Source organism: Pezoporus flaviventris, unplaced genomic scaffold (genome assembly GCF_033815535.1).
Source record: "Pezoporus flaviventris isolate CSIRO_AGI_PZ_B2104156 unplaced genomic scaffold, CSIRO_AGI_Pfla_v1 ptg000008l, whole genome shotgun sequence".
In the NCBI taxonomy this organism is placed as follows: domain Eukaryota; kingdom Metazoa; phylum Chordata; class Aves; order Psittaciformes; family Psittacidae; genus Pezoporus; species Pezoporus flaviventris.
Genome location: NW_026892556.1, coordinates 473,430 through 489,529, shown reverse-complemented (window position 1 = coordinate 489,529; position 16,100 = coordinate 473,430). Strand labels below are relative to the sequence as shown.

Genomic DNA, 16,100 nt, shown 5'->3' with positions numbered 1-16,100 from the left:
AGCCCCACCTGGGCAGCCTCTCCATGAGCAGGAGTTGCTGTTCCCATGAACCCATCACACTGCAGCAAGCGAGGACTCAGCACTGAAAGCGAGCCAGGGCCCAGGTTGTTCTGCTGAGCTGCGCTGTCACCCTCCAGTGCATCCTCACTGCGTCCATGGTGGAACAGAAGCCAAAGTATTGGGGTTTCCCTGGTGTGTTTTCCAGAATGTTCTTTCCCACGGATTTTCCATGTTCCAGCAAGGGCAGGTTTTCCAGCTGGTGCAGAACCAGTGAGCCTTTTGCTGGACCTCAGGCACCTCCTGTTCCTGCTGCTCTTCATCTGTTTCTGTTATGTGTCTCCAGAAGAGCATCATGTATGGAGCAAGCTGCTCTAGTGGAAGGTGTCCCTGCCCAAGGCAGGGGTTGGAGCTGGATGAGTTGGAACTGGAAGGTCCCTTCCAACCCAAACCATTCCATTATTCTATGCTGCTTGCTGAGAGAGGAGCACTAAAGCTCTGCAGCTCGCTGGAGGGATTCCCAGGCAGTGAGCTCTGAGTGGAAGGGGAAGGGATGCTGCATCCATGCCAGTGAGCAGAAAATACCGGCAGAGCTCACTGCTCTGCCCATGGTGCTGTTCCCCTTCTGCAGGACATGGTCGTTATCCTGCCCCAGGTGGGTTTTTCCACTGGAATAGAGTTGGTAAAGCAAAAGCAATACCATTAACTTGAAGAGCAGAAAGCTTTGCCTCTTAGGATGCCTTCCCTCACATAGATTCAAAACCCAGCATGCCAGGGCAGAGAGGGTTTAGCCTCATCCAGGCACTGTTGACCTCATGTAGCTGCTTCGTGCTCTGGCAGGAACGTCGTGTTCAGTCCTTTGTTTGTTCCCGTTGCAGTCGTCAGGGCACCGAGTTTGCTTCCTCAAAGCACTCGGGGCTGTTGGTGCATCCCGCGGTCCCGTGCCTCAGAGCTCAGCAATCCGGGCGCCCTGCTCCGAGCAGACGAGGACTGAATCTGCTGGGAGCCTGAAGCTGACCCCTCTCCATCCCCCCCGTCAGCAGCATCCAACCTCCTCTCTCCTCAGAGGCCTGCAGTGATTTTGAGCTGGTAAAGACCCAAAGTCCACGACAGCCGCTTGACCCTGTGGTGGGGTTGGGTAAACCAGGCACTGAGCCGCGGCGTTCCGCCGACCCAGGCTGGGTTTGCAGAGGGGACGGCTCCATCACCTCCATCACAACAGTCCTTCCCTTCAGGTTTGGTTTTGTTCCATTGTGGCCACGGGTTCGAGCTGGTTCCTGGGCCCTGGTGGCACCAGAACCACGGGCTGGGGTTGTTGTGCTCTGTGCATTGGAAACCCTCCACTTCGCCAGTAGAGAACTGTACAAAATCCCAGCTGTGCTGAGGGCTGAGCCGTGGTAAAGGCTGAAGGTCAGAGCCATCGGCGTGGCAGAAATTCCCCGTTAACCTTTTGTCCTCTTCCAGTCTCGGGACCGCTCCTCTTTTGGTGTGCTGGGTTTTTTCTCTTCTGGAAACTGATCCTTCAGGCCAGTCCTTGCGTTAAGGGTATTTTATGAAGAAACCAGAGTTTTTAGTGGTGTCTCCCCTGAGTATTTTCAGCAAATTTCATAGGCACCTTCAAAAAAAGCTTCCGGAATTCTCGGTTTTGCTACAAGAACCGGTCCCGTGGAGGGAACCAAAATGCTGCTTAAAAACAAACAAACAAAACATACAAACAGAAAGAACCCCAAACACTCATCCTGATCACAGGTTCCAAGCATCCAGTCCTTTGTTCGTAACCTCTCAGTCACCCTAATTCCAGATCAGCAGAAGATGCTGTTGAGATGTTCCCCTGTAGTGTACCAACAAGTTGAGAGTTAGAGAAAGGGCTGGCTCCAGGGTCTGGTAAACCCTCAGCTCCTACTTGGAATTCAAGTATTGAGGAGGGCATCCTGGACCCAAGAGGAGCATCCCAGAGCCAAGGAGAACATCCTGGACCCAGCGACAGCATCCCAGACCTCACAGGAGGAAGGGGCTGGGAGGCAGGCGATAGACCACATCACAGAGCTCCTGCTCCATTGGGTCACCTTCTCCTGACTCGAATTTTCACGTGAGGCATTGCAGAGTTTGCAGTTTAGGTCTTGCTTTGGCCGTACAAGACCAGGGTCAGTGGAGAAACACGAGGAGAAAACCAGCGTGTGCTCAGGTGAGGTGAGTGCACCTTCTCTTCTCTCTTGCTTTGGCAATGTCACTGGTCACAGGCTACATGCTACTACCAGAAACAAAACAATCAGAAATAAAGCAAAGTGGCCACAGAAGTGCTTGTTCGTGTCGTGGGATTCATGTCAGAAAACCAACAAATGGGAAGTGACTGGCAGATGTGTCCGGTCAGTCCGGAGCCTCTTGGATATTGCAGAGAAGTGAGTGTGTGTCAGCACGTGGCAAGCTACATAATAGAAGATGCTACATTCCTTGGAAAACAAAAGTAGTGCTGAGTTGGATTTCTTTCCGAGTGCTTGTTTTCCTCTTTGAAGAGCTTTGCCTCCGAGGCAGGGAATGGAATCCAGGGAAAAGAAACCCCATCACTGCACTGCTCCAGCAGCGCTGGATGGAGCGGCCCGAGATGCTCCCGCCGGGTGGGCAGGACAGAACCACATCGCTCTGAGTCCTGCCCAACGGGAGGAGGTGCAGGAACAGTCCTGGGATGGGACAGCAGCCGCAGCCCTTGGTCTGCATCATGGAGGGGGGGGTTTGCTTCTCCTTCCCCCTGCCTCAAAGCGCTCGGCCCTCGGCCATCTCCAACATCCCGGGATGTGCTCAGGGAGGAGCGTGTGGGGAGCAGGGAGGGAGGGTGGAAAAGAGAGAAAGAAAAAGGGTGGGGGAGGACCAGGATATTTACAGCATCCAGTGACAGTTCTGCTGGGGCAGGGGCTCCCTTCCCCTCCCAGCCTCCCCCACCAACCGGCCCCTATGGGCAGGAGGGGCTGGTGGAGCTCTCCAGGGAGGACTGGGAGAGGCGGCGCGTCAGGGGACCAATGCTGGGGTCAGCCAGCGAGGAGGTGGGGAAGAGTTTGTACCAGCCCACGACTGCGCTGGAGAGATCCAGCTCCTCCAGGATGATCTGCGCCATCCCCATGAAGCACTTGTGGTCCATGCGCCCATAATCTCCCCAGACGATCACCTGTGGGGCAGAGAAGGCATTGGGGGCACTGCTCAGCGGGTGGGGATTTTGAGGAAATCTTGGCAAACTCGGCATGTCCAAGCATGAAGGACCGGCCATGATGGGAGCAGGGAGGCTGAAGAACAGCAATGAGGATGCTGGGTTCCTACACCCTGCCCTTGCCTCATACCCCCCCCCCCCCCAGGGAGCTGTGCGGGGGGAGTTCATCACCTGCAGGACTTTGCCCTGGGGGCTCTCCTCAAAGAGCAGAGGCTGCTGGTACGAGGGGTCGCAGGTCTTCTTCACCACCTTGGTCTTCTTCTTGGCCAGGCAGATGCCGTTCTCCAGCAGGTAAACCTTGACGTAGGTGGCTGCATGGGGAAACGGGTGACAGACACCAGCTGAGAGCAGGCTCCGGTGTGGTCCCAGCACTGATCCCGTCCCCATCATTCCCCCTCCATCCCGCACCCACTCCCTTCCCATGCACCTACCAGGGATGGACTTGGAGCCCATCTTCGGGATAAGTCCCCTTGCCTGGATCACCTCCACCTCCAGCTGCCCGTTGCGGTCAGCCATGCCAACGTGGACATCGCCTAGGAGGAGGGACAAGACGCATTCGGCACCCACCCCCATGGTCACATCCCACCAGCCACTTTGCTCCCCCTCACTGGAGCATCCTCATGCACTGCCCAGCTCCGTGGGGCTGGATTTGGGACCCCTTGGCTCACCCATGGGTGGCGTGGCCAGTGTCTGCCGTCCCACCAGCTGGCCCGGCCCCAGCCCATCCAGGAAGTCACTGAACTGGCTCTCGGCACCCAGCCGGGTCGTGGGGAAGATGAACCTGTGCCAGGGAGAGCAGAGGGATTCATGGAGCGTCGGGCAGCCGGGGCTGCAGTGGGATCCCCAGCCCCTGTCACCCCGCGGTGCCTTACGTGCCGTCGGAGCTGTTGCTGTTGGTGCTGCCGTCGGTGGACTCCCGGCTGCCCTGCCGGGTGATCCTGGTCCTCATCTCCACCGCAATGCCAGTCTCCGTGCTCCTCCGGATGTTGCTGCGCAGCTTTTTGGGACCACCCTCTGGAATCAAGGCAGGGGTGAGCCTGGGCAGCGCCGGCTGCACCCAGACCCATCAAAGCAGGCACAAGAACCGGAGCACTGTGTATGGCCAGAGCATCCCCGTGTGCTGCTCCCTGGTACAGCCCACTGCATCTCACCGCCTGGCCTCCAGCAGCCCCATCAACGTGTGCCCATGTCCCTGTGCCAGTGGGGACCGGCACCCTCAAAGCCAGAAGCAGGCACAGCCCCAACACTGATGTCTCCCTTTCTCCCGCAGACACATTGTCCCCAATGCCGCACGTCCCACGCGGTGGCAGATGGCAGGAGGAGGAGTGTGGCACGAGCATCCCCCCTGGCACCGCCGGCAGCCCCAACTCTTGCCGTGTGAGCCTGTGTGTGCCGGTGCCGTGGTGCTCTGGGGCAGGCGGGTTTGTCTCCACATTCAGGGCTGCCCCCGTGGAAGTGATTTTCTGGTCCTGGGAGCCCCCCCAGAGTGGGTGCTGCTCCTCTGGGTACCCACAGCAGGGGCCTCCCGGCTCTGCCCTCCCTGGGTCCTGCCTGGCTCCATCACTTCTTGCTTGGGTTTGGGGGACAATGATACCCCTTCAGAAGCACCTTGGACGTGCAAGGCTGGAGGGCTCCAGATTTTACCTCCTCTCTTTATAGGACATTTCCCAATCACAAAATGCCAACAAGAAGGGGAATAACAAAGCAGAAGAGGAAAAGCCGGCACTAAACTGAGCTTTCGCTTCCCGCGCCCTTTAAAAAGCTATTTTAAGCACTTAAATGTTTCCCAGAGCCAGGCTGTTTGACAAGTCCTTTCTCCGAGATCCCTCCGTGCCTGTGGCCAGGAATGGCTGTTACCGGGAGGAGGGGGAGCTGAGGCCAGACCAGACAACCTCCCCACCTCAGGTCTGCAAATGGTTTTGGCACCTGGAGAAGTGCTGGTGTGCCAGGGAAGGGGTTCCAACGGGCAAGTTTAGGTGCCTTCATCAGACACAGAGCGTGCAAGTGTCCACACACTGTGTAGATGATGCCCTCAGCGCCATGGGTTAGTGGTGGCCTTGGCAGTGCTGGGGCAAGGGTTGGACTTGACCTTAAAGGTCTTCCCGGCCCAGTTGGTTCCATGGTAGCTCTGGGCAGCCGGGACTGTGCCAGGGGCTGAGGGGCCCGGGGCGGGGGGGGCAGCGCTCACCGGTCTGGTTCAGCTGCAGCGTGCTCTTGCTCCACTGGGACAGCCCCACGATGGCCACCATCTTGGCGCCGAGGCTGGAGCGCCGCTTCTTGCTGGTGGTGCCAGCGGTGCCGGCGTCGGCGCTGCCGCGCGCGCTCTTCTCGGCGCTGTACATCTCGCCGCTGATGCTGGAGCTGCGCACCACGCTCCTGCCCACGCCGGCGGCCGCATCCCCGTTGAACATGGTCAGCCACTGGCAGGGATCAGCTGCGGGGGAGACAGGGGGGGACAAAGCCATGGAATTCCGGCATCACGACCCATTGGGACCATTTTTCCCCACCCATGGGTGCAGGAACCCCCATCAGCCCGTGATGCCCGGTGAGCAGAGGAAGGAGGGGACGTTGAGGCTCAGGTACAGCCAGACCTCCCGCAGCTGCTGCCTTCCCTTCTCCATGAATATTTAAACTCCAGTGGGAGGGGAGCATCCATCTTCTGAAGAAAGGTGAATTATTAACTCCAGGCCAAGTGAAGCCAGTTTATGATAATGGATGGAGGCAGCGCCTGGAAAAACATTTCTCTTTCAAGAGAGATGGCTGCGAATGCAGGGATGAGTGATGGGAATGGGGGAGCAGGGCAAGGAGGGGGCTTCTGCTGCCCCTTGCCACCCAGAAAAGGAGCTTCACAGGGGCACAGTCCCTGAGGGGAGCCGTGGGCTCAGCTCCAGCACTGTTGAGCTCATGGATTTATCAGTTACAGGACGGATGTAACAGGGGCAATTAGTAATCAGTCATTGCCATCATTGATGGGCTCCCAGAGAGCAGCACCCAGCCCACGTTTCCCTCCTGGTTGGTGTTTTCTCTCCCTCTCTGCCCAGGCTCCTTCAGGCGCCGCTTCCATTCCTCATCCCCGTTGGTGCTCGGTGCTGAGTAGGACCCCGGATCGATCCAGTGGGATTTGGGGTGCCCCCAGCAGCAGCACACGCTCCCCTCCTGTGCACACGTTCCATTTGCTGCTGAACAAGCTCTGCCCCGAGGGTTTGGGCCCTTTGGACAAAGCCGTTGCTGAGGGCCAAGCGCCCGCTTGGAGCCATCCCACACAGCGTGTGCCCATGGCCAGCGGGGCCAGGCGAGAGCAGCCAGCAGCACTTGTCCTGTGCTCAGCGCCTGCTCGAGGAAGAACCAGGCCCTTTGGGATGAGCATTTTCTGATGCCCAGGGCCACTCTCCAGCCCCCTCCGGGCTCCAAACCTGCTGCAGCCCCTCACAAGGGGGGATTTTCTCTAGGAAGCTCCTGCTGCAGGGAATGGATCCCACCCGCTGCCCCAAGCACAGCTCAGCGCTCCCCATGTTCCACGCCTCTTCCCTACCCCGTGCCTCAGTTTCCCCACCTGCAAGCCTGGCGTTAGGCAGTGCCTAAGGAAACACGCAGCCCTTTGCATGGGGCCCGGCGGGTGCAGCACCTGGCTCAGGCCTCCCCAAGCGGTGTTCCAGCAAGGAAAGCTGCGGCACAGCCCAGCCCCGGCCAGGAAACACAAAGGGCTCCTGCTGCTGTTTTCCCCTCTGGCGCTTCAGCTGCCAGGAGAGCACCGGGCTCTGGTGGAAGCAAATTAGATGAGGAGAGCGGAGCGCTAATGGGATCATTTCCAATGCATCACACGCACGGATAAGCCACCGCAAAGGATGCGGCCCTCACGCTCCTCAACCCACAGGATGCTCTTTCCCATGCCCATGGTTTTACCGCCTATTCTCCCACCACAACCTGCTGCTGGTGGGTGCAGGATGGGGAGATCAAGGAGGTGCCAGCGCTCGCTGCCGGGATGAGCTTGGCCAAGACCGTGCCCAAGCACCAGAGCCCGTGGCTCCCAGCACCGAGCCGGCCTCGGCACCGCAACAGCATTCCCGGCTGGCACAGCCATCCTAGGGCTGCCCCTGCTCCCTGCCCCAGCAGCGGGTGGGGGATCCAGGGAATCCACCCGCTTCCCATCACCCCGGCTCTCTATTTTATTTATCTCTATATTGCACGACACCGGGGCTCTCGGCGCGGCCGCGCGGCTCCCGCGGCAGCGGGCTCTCATGCACGTCCCCTCCTTCCCCACCACGGACACGCATCCCGAGCCACCGGCGCTTACCGAAACCGCGCACCGTCCTCCCGGGACACGGCCCCGAGCACCGCGGTCCCCAGCGAGCCGGGCCCGGCTCCGGAGCGGGCCGGGATGGGGGTGGGATGCACGGAGCCGCCGGGAGCACCCAGCAGCGCTGTCATGGCTGTAGCATCCCCCCCTGCCCGCAGCCAGCGCCTGGCGCCGGTGCACAACCGGCAGCAAAACGTGCTCCCTGTTGCACTGCAATCGCTGCTGCGGCCCCCGAGCCCCTGGAGGCGGCCGGGGCTGGACCCTGCCCTCCCCACACCGGCACTCAAAGGCAAAGGGGAGGGAGGCACCTTACCGCCCTGCGGCCGTGCGGGAGGAGCGGGCAGCGCTGTCCCCGCCGAGGCTCAGCTCCAGAACCCATCCCCGGCCGGAGACGGAGGTGACGGGGCTGGTTAATCTTTAAAGGGTTCCGGAGAGCGGGGCTGTGCCGCTGCTTCAGCATCTCCTCCAGCATCTCCTCCAGCATCTCCATGGTTACATCCCTGACCCAGTTCTCCTCCTGGCCCCAGCACGGGCAGAGGGGTCCAGCGGGGTGGGATGCACCTCGCCCGGGCTGGGGACATCCCTGTGCAGGGCTTTGGGTGCCCAATGACCCTGCTGGGTCCCTCCAACTGGACAACATGGACCTGCCGGGTGATGGTGGGGCTGGGAAAAGTGGGGAGCAGGACATGGAGGGTTGGGGGTCACAGGGGACCCCAGGGACTGGTGCATTCCAGTGACTGGAGGGCCTCTGCAGCTGCGTGTAGTGAGCAACAATGCAGGGCTGTAAGAGCCCCAAATGTCCCACTGAAATAGACATGAGGGGCAAAGTATTGATGGGAAAACTGGAGACCAGTAACGAGCAGCCTGAGAAGAAGGACTTGGAGGTGTTGATTGATGGGAAACTGAGCATGAGCTGGCTTCAGTGCGTGCTTGAGCCCAGAAACCAACCATATCCTGGGCTGCATCAAAAGGAGGGTGACCAGCAGGTTGAAGGGGGTGATCCTGCCCCTCTGCTCTGCTCTCATGAGACCCCACTTGCAGCAAGGGGTGCAGTTCTGGTGTCTTCAACATAAGAAGGACATGGAGCTATTGGAGCAAGTCCAGAGGAAGCCATGAGGATGCTCAGGGGCTGGAGCACCTCCCGTATGGAGCCAGGCTGAGAACACTGGGGCTGTTCAGCCTGGAGAAGACAAGCTGCGTAGAGACCTTAGAGCAGCTTCCAGTGTCTGAAGGGGGCTATAGGGATCCTGGGGATGGACTCTTCATCAGGGACTGGAGTGACAGGACAAGGGGTAACGAGTTCAAACTGAAACAGGGGAAGGTTAGAGATAAAGCAGAAGCTCTTCCTTGTGAGGGTGCTGAGGCGCTGGCACAGGGTGCCCAGAGAAGCTGTGGCTGCCCCATCCCTGGCAGTGCTCAAGGCCAGGTTGGACACAGGGGCTTGGAGCAAGCTGCTCCAGTGGAAGGGGTCCCTGCCTGTGGCAGGGGTTGGAGTTGGATGGGCTTTGAGGTTCCTTCAACCCAAACCATTCCATGATTCTACAAAAAATCGGGTGTTTTGGCAAAGGCCCTGGGGAAGGAGGGAGGAGCCCAGCGGGAGCCCACACACAGGTGGGTTGAGGAGGAGGATGAGGTGATAAATGAGAATGGTGGGGCTGGTTGAGCTGGTGGCTTGCAGGGGAAGGAGGCAGAGGGAGTTTGGGAGCTCTGTGCTCCCTCAAAGCCCTCCAGGTCAGTGTTCCCACGCAGAGATGGGGTCTAAAAGCCCCAGCAGCGGGGCAGCCTCCAGCAGGGAGGGAGAGCACTGCAATGCTGCTGACATCTGGAGCAGGTAGGACCTAAAATCATCGGTTTGGGGGGAAGAGAAGCTCCCTATGGCTGCTGCTGTGGGGCCTGCCAGTCCTGAGCAGGGCACAGCACCCTGGGCAAGCAGCAGCACTGCTCACAAGCATGTGTTCCTCCTTGATATTAGCAAGTAAAGCAAGGGGTTATTTCCCTAAAAGTACTTAATGCTCATTAATTGCTCCAGGTTTGATAGGCAGCTGCTCATAGAGATTTAATTGCCCAGCAAGAGGTATAAATCAGGGCACGTGAGCTGAGAACTTGCAACTCCAGCTACTGGAGCTGAGCATCTCATTGCTCAGGCAGGTTATAGCAGTGATTCTGGCTGACGCTTGCTGCAGACACAACACTAAAGTTCCTGCACAACCTCTGTGGAAAGGATGGGTCCAAATAGGCTCCATCTGTAGGAAAAGAGGAGCTTAGCGGTGTGTCTGAGGCAGCTGGATGATATCCACTGGCATGGGAAGTGCTGCTGTGGTTGAAGAGCTTGGTTCCTCCCCCTAGACCTGCTGGTGGGATGTAGTGACAGGGTCTGATGTTGTGGCCTGTGGGTGTCCCTAAGGGCTGAGAGATGGCTTCATGGCGAGCAGCTCCTCCAGCAACACAAGCAATGCATCACCTCTCTTCCAGGATAAGCAGTGGGATGGTGCTCCTCAAGCCCAGGAGCAGGTCAGGTCTGAGCAGCCTTTCTGCTCCAGCTGCTCTCCCCTGCACTGCTCCTGGGCATAGGATGGACTGGGAGCACCACTGGGACCCAGAGCAAGGACCACCGGAGCTGCAGCCCTGTGTGCGCATCTCCAGCACCTCGATGCCACAGAAGAACCAACTGTCCCATGCAGGAGCAGGTGTCCTCCTCATCCCTACTGTGTCCAGATGCATCTTGGCCACGGTAACTCATTGTCACCTCCACTCCAGCTGCAGTGATGCTCCTGGCTCCATCCGGGAGCAGTGGGACAGGGAACTGAGTCCCTCCAGGCAGGACAGGCAGGAACAGGGCACCTTCCTGCACCCACCTCGTGGCCATCTTTCACCGGGTGGGAGGATGGATATGGGAGCTGGTGGCACACACGTGCCCCTGCCTGGTGGCCTGATCCTGGGGCCTCTGAGACGCCCACGACTATGTCCCTGACACCGTCCCTTTCCCTGTGTGACGTCTGCCGCCCGGTTAAATCAGATCTGCACCGAATCCCATCGTTTCCAAGGCAACGAAAAAGCATCAGAGGAGCAAAAGCCACCAAGCAAAATCTGCGGCGAGGGACGGGCAGCTCTGCCAGGTCACCTGTCTGGCAACGAGGGCTCATGGCACTGAAGCAAGCACTGGCACATCCCTGGTTGTCCAGCCCCATCCCACAGGCACGTGGCAGGGACAGGCTCCTGCAGGGCAGAGCTCGGTGCCTCTGTGTTGGCTGCACCCTGGTGCTGGTTCTGGCCATGATGCGGAGCTTGGGAGGGAGCAGAACCTTGCTGGGGACGTGCCCGAGCAGGCACATGGCCACCACCAGCAGCAGCCTTGGGTAGCGCGATGCTGCAGGCGTGCGGCCCTGAGAACTGGGCCACTTCCATGGGGAGGCAGTGGGGACGTAGGAAACCAGCCCAGGGCCATTGGTGCCCCCCAGTATGGACCAGGGATGGGATCTCCTGGGCTCAGCCTCGTGCCTGCCCTGCACTGCCACGCTGGGGCTGGTGCAGCTCTCCCCAGCACGGAGGGGCTGTGGGAAGGAGCTCTTCCCGTTTCCCAGCAGCTGCTGCCTTCCCGGCTGCACGGCTCCAAGCTCTGCAATGCAGCTCACACAGCTTGTCTGTGTGTGTGAATCCCATCAATATTGCATGGAGCTGCTTCCTCCAGGGGAACGGCTGCTGTCAGCTCCTGCTTTCCACTGCTCCTACCGGCATCCTCCTCTTGGAGAGAGCATCCACTCTCCTTCCACCAGCCCCCTCTTTCCCTCCCCTTTCTGCACCTGCAAATCTCTCTTCACCTTTCAGGGGTTGAGAGCTCTGGGGTCCTTTCGGGGTCCCATTAAGGCACTGTGGTCACTGGAGCCTGCCCGCAGCAGAGGTGCCCAACACTGCAGGCACCCAGGACCTGCAGCTCCAGAATGGGTGACTGAAACCACCACCACCCTCCATCTCCCCAGCTGCACGTCCATCACAGGATGATAAATGTGGCCCCATCGTAGCTTGGTGCCAGCAGCCCTGACTCTGCCTGACCAGGTCCAATTGCGCTGCCCAGCACACGTCCAGCCGCAGGTCCCAGCTTGCTCCCAGTGGGAGTCAGGGTGGACCAGGCTGTTTGCAGAAAAAGTTGCTTTTTAAATGCTAAGACAGCACTATTCCAGCAAAGCTTCTTAAGCAGAAAACTTGCTGTGGGAAGGCTTCTGTGAGCCGGAGCGATGCCAAGAGACAGCGGGAGCCTGGCACTGCCCGTGGCTGGAGCAGCACCGGCACCCACATCCCTGGCAGAGCAGCAGGATGGGATGATGGGACCCTGGAGCGCGTCACTCACCACCCAACAACTAAAATAGGTGCAAGTCCCCACATGCAGGCTGAGGACTCCAGCTCTGGAGTTCCTTTGTCTGCAGGAAGGGTGAGGAGCCGGGAGGCTCCCACCATGGTCCAGCACTGGGAGCCGTGGGCCTGGCAGGCAGTGAGCACAGTGGCAGCAGGGCTGTCAATCCTGCACGGAAGCACTTTCAAGTCATTACTACAGCAGCCTGTTTCCTGCTATTTGAGGTGCTGTGACAGAACATTTGGAGTGAGTTGAAATGGATGCGAGGAGACTGTGCCACACGGCCTGGGCTTCACAGGCAGGAAAATTAGGCATTTTCCTAACTTTAAAGTGTCTCTTACATCAGTGTGATGCTTCCCGTAGGCTGTGCTGCAGTGAGAGCAGCAGAGAGCCGGTGGAGGGCTCGGTGGCACCGGTTGGCTCAGCTTGAGGGGCAGCAGAACCTGTGGGAGGATGAAGCTGGACTATGTGGGGAAACTGGGGGGGGATTTGCCCCTTGCCTTGGGATGCAAGGAGCCATGGAAGAAGCAGACCAAGATGCTGTGATCTCATCATCCCCTGTCCATATCCCGTAAAGGTTATTGTGACCGGTGCTGTGAGGATGGGGCTGAAAATGGGGATGAAACGAGCCTGGGAGCGCTGTGACTGCAGAGAGGAGCACCTGGGACATGGGAGGTGGCAGGAGTTTGCCCTCACAAAGGGTGCTGGAGCATGTACAGCGCTCTTCAGGAGAGATGTGAGCACAGCACAAGGGCTGGCTTCCGAGGGGTGCTGCTGTAGGGGGAAACAGGGACATGTTTGAGCTGGGGCCTGACAAGAGGCGTGGGAGCAGCCCCTACCTGGCTCGGGCACTGTTTGGGCAGGCAGCCCCGCGTCCCACAGTGCAGGGACGGCCCACAAGCAAAGCCCATCCTCGTGCTGTGGCCCTAGGGGTCCTGCAGGCTCCTGCTCTCAGCACATTAAGGCAATGAGCAGCACAGCCCCACGGGATGTTCCCTGTGCACCAAGTGATGCGACTCAGCCCAGGGCCAAGGGCTTTGCTCAGCCTCCAAGGGCTGCTCGCTGTCCTGCCGGGACCCCCAGGAGCAGGCACTGGCCATCACAGAGCCCAGCACGGCCACCACTTCCCACGGGGACACCTCTGCAGCTCAACGTGAGCACCCACGAGTGGCCCTGGCTTTAGGGACTGTTGTGGCTGGCCAGGCCCATGCCCACCCCAGTGCTTCCCTACAGCTGGAATAAGCGATGCCCACGCTGCTCTCAGGCTTCTCCCCACCCACTGTAATAGCCCCGGCTGTAGTATGCAGGGAGCAGCGCAGCCCCTCTGCCCATCCCAGGGCATCGTTTCACTCCTCCTCACCAGTTCTGTCCTGGATTTCCCTACAGCACCTGCCCGAAGCATCATGGATCATGGACCAAGCCGAGCCAAAGCCGTGGCCGAAACCACCGGCTGGAGAGGTGAGCGCTGGCTGCTCGGTGCCACTTCCCCAAAGCAGGACCCCCCCGTTTCACCGGTTCCGACCCCCGGTTCCCCAGCGTGCACGGGACGGGGTTGACGTCAAAGGGCTTTCAGCGGGGATGATGGATGGCACGGGAAAGAGCTCCCGTTCCCGAGCCGCTGCCTGGGAATCGCTGCCCCGAGCCGGGAGGGGGGGGCGGTGAACCGGCCCCGGCAGCACCCAACCGGGGAGCCCTTGGGGACTGGGGGAGCGCAGCCGCAGCCCCCATGCTCGCAGTGCAGTGATGTTCTGGGGGTGTTCCCGTCCCGGCTGCAGCCTGGGGAGTGTTTTAGGGGTCCCGGGTGCGCCCTGCCCGCAGCCGTGGGGTGCAGCGGGAGCACCGGGGCTGTCCCACCGGGGGTCGGGTTCCCTCGCCCCCCCCCGATCCCCGGCGCTCCCATCCCGCTCCTCGTGGTACCGCAGCCGCGACGGCATCCCCGGAATCGCCTCCTCCCCCGCTCCCGGGGGATGCTCGGGGCAGGTGCGGCCCCGCTCCCCGCCGGACCCAGCCGGTGCCGCGGCCGCGCCGGGCTCCGGGAGCGCCAACCCCGCTCCGCCGCCGCGGGCACTCACTCACCGCTGCCGCCGCCGCCGCCCGTGCCCGCTCCTCCCCTCGGCCCCGGCGGGCTGCTGGGAGCGGCGGGCGGGGGAGCCCCGGGCCCGGCCCCGACGGGCGACGGCGGAGAGGGGCCGGCGTCCCCCCGAGAGCGCGGCCGGGGGCTGCCGCCTGCACCCGCTCCCGCAGGGGCACACCAGGAGCTGCCAGCTCGACCCCAAAGCCAAGGTCCGGACAGCGCAGCCATCAGTGCATCCCGAGGGCTGGCGGCTGCAGCCTGCACCTGCCAGGCGCACCCCCGAGCCTCCAGCTTCACCCTGAGCCCATCAAACAGACACCAAGAGCTGCACCTCACGGCCATGGGCCAGACCCCAGGAGCCGGCCAGACACTGCACCCATCAGCTGGACTCCACGAGCTGCCACCCTGACCCTTCTCCCACCAACTGGACCCCAAGAGCTGCTGACCGGACCCAAGGCCCATCACCCGGACCCCAAGGCTGTCCACAGGGCAGCGGGAGCCCCCAGCCAGGCCTGAAGCGCTGCTGCCGGTCCCTGCTCAGCTCCTGCTCCTTTGGGAACACAGGAACCTGCCACCTCCGGCCCCTTCAGCTGCCACTGGAGCAGAGGGTGGCCCTGGCTCCTTCTGAAGGAAGAAGTTGGAGCAGAGGCAGCCCCAGTTCTCCCGCTGCCCTTGGACTCACCTTGGCTCCCCGCACACAAACACTCCTTTCCCTCTCAGCAGCATCTCTTCACTCGTGGTAAATTCCTCCAGCGCTTTCCCTGTCTTGCCTCTGAGGCTGACAAGGAGCCACGTGCTGGGAGGAAATCCTCCTTCACTGCCTTTAACTCTGTCCCTCCCTAAACCACCTCTGGGCTTGGATTCCCCAGCGATGGGCTCCCATCCTCATCGTGCCGCGGGCCCACCCGTGCAGGGAACCACCCGGTCCCCATGGGCAGAGCCCCCGTGGTGGGGTCAGGGCCTGGGCTGTTCGGGGCCAGTGTCCCCAGGGTGGGTTGGTGAGTTGGGTGCTCAATGGGCACCCACAGTGCAGAGAGGATGGGAAAGGGAAGTCCAGCTGTGGGAAGGGAAGGGATCACCGGGGAGAGCCAGGATGCGGCGGGTCCAAGTGCTGGGCACGGGAAAGCTGGATAGAGAGCAGGAATAGCTGAAAGAACTAAATATGGAAACTTGGATAAAACCTCGCTGAAGTAGGGAGATGGTTTCCTAACAGAAGTCAAAGCATATAAACAAAGTCAGGAGAAGAGAGGTTGTCTGAGGGGCCTTCGGAGGAATGGCTAGGAAAAGCAGCTGAAAATATCTCAGTAGGGGAGGCTGGTTCATCAGAGCAAACTTCCAGCTCTGTGGGGAAAGCGTCAGTCCTGGGAACAGGCTATCTGGGGGCAAGAGACAGCGAAACGTGTCTCAGGAGAGACAAGTGTTTCCTGTTAATGCATCATTTTCAACTGCCACATTCTGGTGGTAAAACGTGAAGTTTATGACAATAATAAAACAAGAATGACAAAGTTTTCAGTTCGATTGGTAGGGAACTTTCTGACCGGCTCTGGGTCTCCGCTTCCCTTGGCAGGTTGCTCCAGGATCCCTCACTGACCTCCCACTGGGAGGGACTTGGTGGCTTGAACTGATCCCCTGGGATGGACAGAAGCCCCGGACTTGGTCTTGTGCTGGGATCCCACCTCTGATGTCAACCCATCAAGGAGCTCAGCTCTCTGCTCTGTCAGCTCCTCACCACTTTCTCCTTCGCGTCTTGGGTTTGTGCCGGCGAAAGGGAAGGTTTAATGCGATTATCCTGGTAAAGCCCCACATAAGAGGATTGGTGGTGCTGCGGTGCTACCGGCAGCATGTGGCACAGGGGTGAGTGTGCTGGCTGTGGGTGCAAGCCCGGCTGTCACAGGACCCCAAACCCTGCTGTCCCTGCAGGGGTGACCCTGGGATTCTGCAGACCTCATGGGCCAGCATCTGCCTGTGCTGTGGTGGCTGCTTGTCCCAGTGAGACGTGGATGGGATGGGCAGCAGAACACAGGAGGGGGAAGAAGTGCCTGGGGGTCTGGGGTGGCCCCAGGGATCTGGGCTGGGTATCTGGGGGGTGAGGGCTGCACCTCGAGCAGGGTTATGGGGAGAACATGTTTTATGCTGGGGCTGGGTAAACCCAATGTGTTTGGCAGAGGTTTCTCCAGGTCTCTCC

The 16,100-nt window shown here is 60.2% G+C and overlaps 1 protein-coding gene across 2 annotated transcripts; it reads right to left on the bottom strand.

The window, feature by feature from the left end:
• Positions 1 to 977: 977 nt before the first annotated feature.
• On the bottom strand, positions 978 to 14,452 carry RIMS3 (regulating synaptic membrane exocytosis 3). Of its 2 annotated transcripts, XM_061449771.1 has the most exons (7): positions 13,918 to 14,450; positions 5,385 to 5,630; positions 4,069 to 4,210; positions 3,865 to 3,977; positions 3,628 to 3,729; positions 3,368 to 3,507; positions 978 to 3,157 (listed from the first exon to the last, which is right to left on the bottom strand). In XM_061449771.1, exons 1-7 carry the CDS (start codon positions 14,375 to 14,377, stop codon positions 2,945 to 2,947), a joined length of 1,416 nt encoding a protein of 471 aa, XP_061305755.1. In that variant the 5' UTR covers positions 14,378 to 14,450; the 3' UTR covers positions 978 to 2,944. The 2 variants fall into 2 exon arrangements, with proteins under 2 accessions (XP_061305755.1, XP_061305754.1); XM_061449770.1 differs by having other exon boundaries at positions 3,368 to 3,729; positions 13,918 to 14,452.
• Positions 14,453 to 16,100: the final 1,648 nt, after the last annotated feature.

Coding starts and splice junctions, on each gene's coding strand:
- RIMS3 (XM_061449770.1), bottom strand. CDS start 14,377: ATGGGCCTTGGGTCCGGTCAGCAGCTCTTGGGGTCCAGTTGGTGGGAG. Junction 4,211..5,384: donor GCTGCAGCTGAACCAGACCG/GTGAGCGCTGCC, acceptor CCTTGATTCCAG/AGGGTGGTCCCAAAAAGCTG. Junction 3,730..3,864: donor ACTGGCCACGCCACCCATGG/GTGAGCCAAGGG, acceptor CCCTCCTCCTAG/GCGATGTCCACGTTGGCATG.